Source organism: Octodon degus, unplaced genomic scaffold, assembly GCF_000260255.1.
Source record: "Octodon degus isolate 3935 unplaced genomic scaffold, OctDeg1.0 scaffold00046, whole genome shotgun sequence".
Classification (NCBI taxonomy): Eukaryota; Metazoa; Chordata; class Mammalia; order Rodentia; family Octodontidae; genus Octodon; species Octodon degus.
Genome location: NW_004524622.1, coordinates 10570843 through 10575887, shown reverse-complemented (window position 1 = coordinate 10575887; position 5045 = coordinate 10570843). Strand labels below are relative to the sequence as shown.

Here is a 5045-nt window from a genome sequence, read left to right as displayed (position 1 = left end):
GACAAACCAATGAGAGGGAAAGACCCCTATTTTGGTGTTAATACACATTATCTTTCAGTATTAATATCTTACCACCCAGTCTAAAATAACTTAGAAGCACTGTCTAGATGTGGCTTTGGCAGGCCATATTTCCAGAACAGAGCCATGATGGGCCTGATAAAGCAAACCCCTGGCCTCATCATTCCGAGTTTATTGGTAAAGGGCAGAAAAGGAGAAGTGGGCAGTGGTATAAGTGTGTCAGCATTCCATCCCTCCTCAAGAAAGGAAAGAAATGCAGTAGAAATGGAGGTAGTGATGGTAACAGTGGCTAGGTGGAAACTTGATGGGATGAAAATGAACAAAGAGATGTAAAAGAGGATGGTTGGAAAGCAGAAACACGAGATTTTAGTGTCATGATAACAACAAATTATGGCAGTTAAAGCCCAGACTATGACTACCGCTGTTCTAAAATACCTTCCATAATTTTATTTAATTTTTATAACAGTCATATGAATGAAGCAGTGTTAATATTACCATTGGATAGATGAAGAATGTGAAATTTAGCAGTAAGTAACTTGGAAATGGTACAGTTGTACTTAAAAGCAAGACAGAGTTCCCACCCACAACTGTTTCACTGTTCTGCCTCCTAGTCTTGATATCTAGACTCAGCATGGGCCTGTATGTATGAGAAGGAGAATATTTAATAAGACTATTCTGTTTTTCTTTTCAGTTGGTTATTCAGTTGTTGCCATCAATCATATTGTTGACTTTAAGGAAAAGAAACAGGTAAGTTAGATTTCTAAAGTTAGTAAGTTTATTATAATTATAAAAAATAAATGAAGTTCATAATTACTATTTGTGGTTATTTATGTTTATGTTGTGAGTAGGGAAGATACAGATGAACATATTTCTTAAATGCATTCTATTAGTGCATTATTGTTTTATGTTAATAGTTGAGCTGATACATATTTGTACAAATGACATTTTTGTGAGGTGGTCTGGCATGCTATAAGGATTCCTAAAGCTGATTTAATGTTAATTAAGCCACTCGATGTTTTAAAATGCATTGATTGAACTGCAATCACAATATTTGTTTTTATTTTATTGTCATGGAATCGTTGATGTCCCTCTTAAGCATTCTAGGAAATACGTATGTTTATTTCTTTGCTTAATCTTAGCCAAAAGTCCGAGAAGTGATAGCAACTGTATCTTATAGGTGATTTCTATGTAAATTAGGTTTCATCCCTTTTATTCACTGACATTCTTAGTTACTTCTCTGCTCTTTATTTCCTTCCTTTTTTTCTTGTTTAGAAAAGCTTTAGTTTTTCTAAGTTCTAAAAATTTGCTTGCTTTTTTTAAAGTAATATAACTTAACCCATTAACGTTTCTGTTATGCTTCCTGCCTTAAACATGTATGGCCTTGGATGATTATTTATTATTTGTTGTAGGAAATTGAAAAACCAATAGCAGTTTCTGAGCTTTTCACAACTTTGCCGATTATTCAGGTAAGTGCTCTTTTAAAGAAATATCAAATGGATTCATTCAGTTCCAAGATAGCCTGTTGTGTACGCTGTCCCCTGACCTGAATGCACCTTCTTCTGCCTGCTAGTCTTATTTTTCCACCATGGATCACCACTCACCATTCTCTTACTGTCAGTGTGGTACTTCTTTGATTTTCTCCTTTCTGAAGTCTTCCAATTTCTAATTTATCTTGTTACATAGTTTGATGTACACATTGTATTTTCTTTGGCTGTATTATAAGCCACTGAAGAATGGGAGCTAGGTCTTATCTTCATTATCCCTTAGAGCCAGTTCTTTTTTTTTTTTTTTTTTTCAGAACCGGGGATTGAACTCAGGCCCTTGCGTTTGCTGGGGAAGCGCTTATTCCACTGAGCCATCTCCCCGGCCCCTGAGCTAGTTCTTTTTAATGAGCATTTGCCATTGGTAAAAGAAAAAATCAGTGAATTATGTTTCATGATTTTTTGATACCGTATTTTTTGTTCATAGGGAAAATCAAGACCAATTAAAATTTTAACTAGATTGACGATTATAGTTACAGATCCATCTCACTGCAATGTTTTGGTAAGTTAATTATTTCTCCTCTCTTGGCATTCCTTTTTGGCCTTGTAATCTGTACTGACTATTGCATTTTATGCTATCTCATTCTTCCTGACACCTGCCTGCTATCCCTATTCTTAGAATTCACAAAGGAGCCATATTTTTTTTTTTTTTTAAACTCATGGCACATATACAGTGACTCCCTAATTAAAAAAATCCCCTGTTGACTTTCATTCATTGAACTTACATGAACCAGATATAAGGTGAATGCTGTGGATATTACTCTGTGATCTTTGAATGTGTAAGCTTACAGTTTAATTGTAAGACAAGCACTGAAAAAAACCTTAGAAATGTGAGGAAAGTTTTAAAAGAAGGAAGTGACAAATAAAGGATATTCTGGGAATGTGTAACCTGAATAAGTTGATGTTCATGCTAGGACCAAGTACACTGGTGACAGGCAGAAAAGAGAGTTCCTATGGGCAGAACAGCTTATATAAAGATCTGCAACCAAGAAAAATGTTACCGAGGGAAGAGAAAGCGGAGCCCAAGAACAGTGGAACATCTTGGAAGCTTTGAACCAAGGAAATAACTTTGCCTAGAAATTCAGCACTGAAGGAGAATAGAAAGCATTGGGTAGTTGAAGGAGGAAAGCTCGCTGTGTAGAAAGATTGTGTTTGTTAACTGGAAGAGGTTGGAGTGCGCCTGTGAACAGGAAAGATCGATTGAGAGCCCTGGAGTGAGCCACTTTGTCGTCAACTAAAATGGACACCTCTGTCCTAGAAGTGATAAGGAAAGCCTGACCCACTTTATCTAAACTTTTTCTTTTTGTACTGAGGATCAAGCTCAGGACTTTGTGCCTGCCAGGCAGGTGCTTATGCTGCTGAGCTATCTCCTTAGCCCCAATGCACTTTATAACAGTAATTGCTAAAAAAAAATCTGAAAAGCCAAAATTTGGTATTTTATACAGCCACAAGGCATCACTCTGGTTCTATCACATTATCCTATCATACAGAGGTTATATATTTGAATATATATTTTCTAATCATTTCTTATACAACAAATACATTATTAGTTTGAGTTTTTCCTTTTTAAACAGTAACTCTGGCTTTACCAATGTGTTCTTTTCTGACCCAGGACTGTCCAGTAGTTTCTTGTTCATCTGTCATTTTAATTTGTAATTAAGTTCTCTTTGTGCACCTAATTATATGACACTTCATCATATTTATTACATAGAAGACTTAACCCTTGGTCTTGTATGTTTTTTGTGTGCAAAAAAGAGGGGTGAATTTCATTGAGAGAATGATTTCATAGTAATGATTTTATGTTAGTAATTTTGTATCTCCAGTGCTCAGCCCACAACAGATACTCAGTAATTGTCTGTGGAATCAGAGACTTTTATTTTTATGTCCCTTATATCATATTTTGGATAAAAAATGTAGAAGGAAGGGCTGGCCAAATAGCTCATCAGATTAAAGTGCCTGCAAGCAGGCTCAGGGGCTGGGAGTTTGATGCCTGGACCTGCCATGCTGGGCCCGCCCCTGTGGCATGCTGAGGCAGTGATTGAGAGACTGGGTCTGGTGGCACATGCCTGTAATCCCAACTCTTGGGAGGCTGTAAACAGGCCGATCACTACAAGTCCGATCTAGTAGTGAGACCCTGAATACCCTATAGACCCTTCCCTAAAACACACACACACAAAACAAAAAAATGTAGGATAGCTAGGATGAAGTGTTTATTGACTTTTGGTATCGAAATTCTCGTGTCCTTTTATATAAGAAAACAAAAGGCAGTGTATCAAAAGTTGTGTGATAAAAATGTAAGTGTAGTTAGGTCTATAGGCAGGAAGTCACGCATGTACTTTGTGTTGTTGTAGGATAACGTTCTTTTTGTATTACTAGAGGGCGACTTCTTCAAGGGTCCGGCTGTATGATATCATTGCAGTTTTTCCAAAGACAGAAAAACTTTTCCATGTAAGTAACAGATAATTAAAAGCAAATAGTATTTTCTTACTCTTTGTAGGATGTCTGATGTTATTTCTTTGTAGGTGACCTTCTTTGTTCCACCTAGAAAATGTTAGGATTTTTATTTCTACTTGAAACTCTGGAATTTCACAGGGAAATAGCCTGTGGGTTTTTTGTTTGGCTGGTTGTTTTGTTCTATTGATCCTGTGAGACATTTGATGAACTCACTTTGAAGAAATCATGAGATATTCACCTGTTTATCTCTGCTTTATTCATTCAGCACTTCTCTTAGATGAATGTTGCTCCATTTCTAGCTCTGAAATCACTTCATGATTCATATTTAGTAAGCCCTTCGTATTTGGTACTGTCTGAGGACGGGTAGTGTAAAATTCTACTGTAGCATAAAACCCGCCGCCTCTGTTCGTCTTCCTCTTGTACGTGCTCTGACTTCTATAGCCCATGCACCAACGTGAACATGTCAGTCTTTAGTTTTCCAGAAATTCCTTTTCCTATTCTGAGATCCTTTATGACTTTAATTCCTTTGGTACATTTAGAATTGCCATCCCAGCACATTTGCCAGAGACAAAGGGGCTTAGGCATGCTCATTTTGCCAACTTGAAACAGAGCACCCCAAGCATTTAAATGATTACAGTATGGGAAAAAAATTCACTGTAATATACTATTTTCAGGACTGTGTTTTACTATATCAAGTTAGATATAGCTACTTTAGGAGGTTTTAAAAGTTGTCTTTAGGTTCAAAAAAGTTCTAGCTGGCAGAGGGTATTGCATGAAAAACCTGTGGGTTTTAGATGTCTTAATTACACACTAGCTCTTTTCTAAGCAAAATTTGTTCTGAAATTGTACACAGTTTTCCTGTGGTTACCAGTAGATGGAGCTAAGGGCCTGATATGCAGCATTTAGTTTTTTTTCTTTTCTTTTTTTTTTTTTTTAACATTTATTTATTGTGTGTGTGTGTGTGTGTGTGTGTGTGTGGCCAGCTCAGCCCACCTGGGGGCGGGACTGGCTGGCATGTGGTGCTGGGGGATC

The 5045-nt window shown here is 36.9% G+C and overlaps 1 protein-coding gene across 1 annotated transcript in view; it reads left to right on the top strand.

Moving 5' to 3' along the window:
• Positions 1–5045, top strand: part of Rpp30 (ribonuclease P/MRP subunit p30) — a gene marked incomplete at its 3' end in the record, with an annotated part of 33817 nt that overhangs the window by 5507 nt on the left and 23265 nt on the right. Inside the window, exons 3-6 of the mRNA XM_004632099.2 lie at positions 710–765; positions 1428–1484; positions 1987–2061; positions 3936–4007. Coding sequence (XP_004632156.1) covers positions 710–765; positions 1428–1484; positions 1987–2061; positions 3936–4007 — 260 coding nt within the window. The remainder of the gene's footprint in view (positions 1–709; positions 766–1427; positions 1485–1986; positions 2062–3935; positions 4008–5045) is intronic.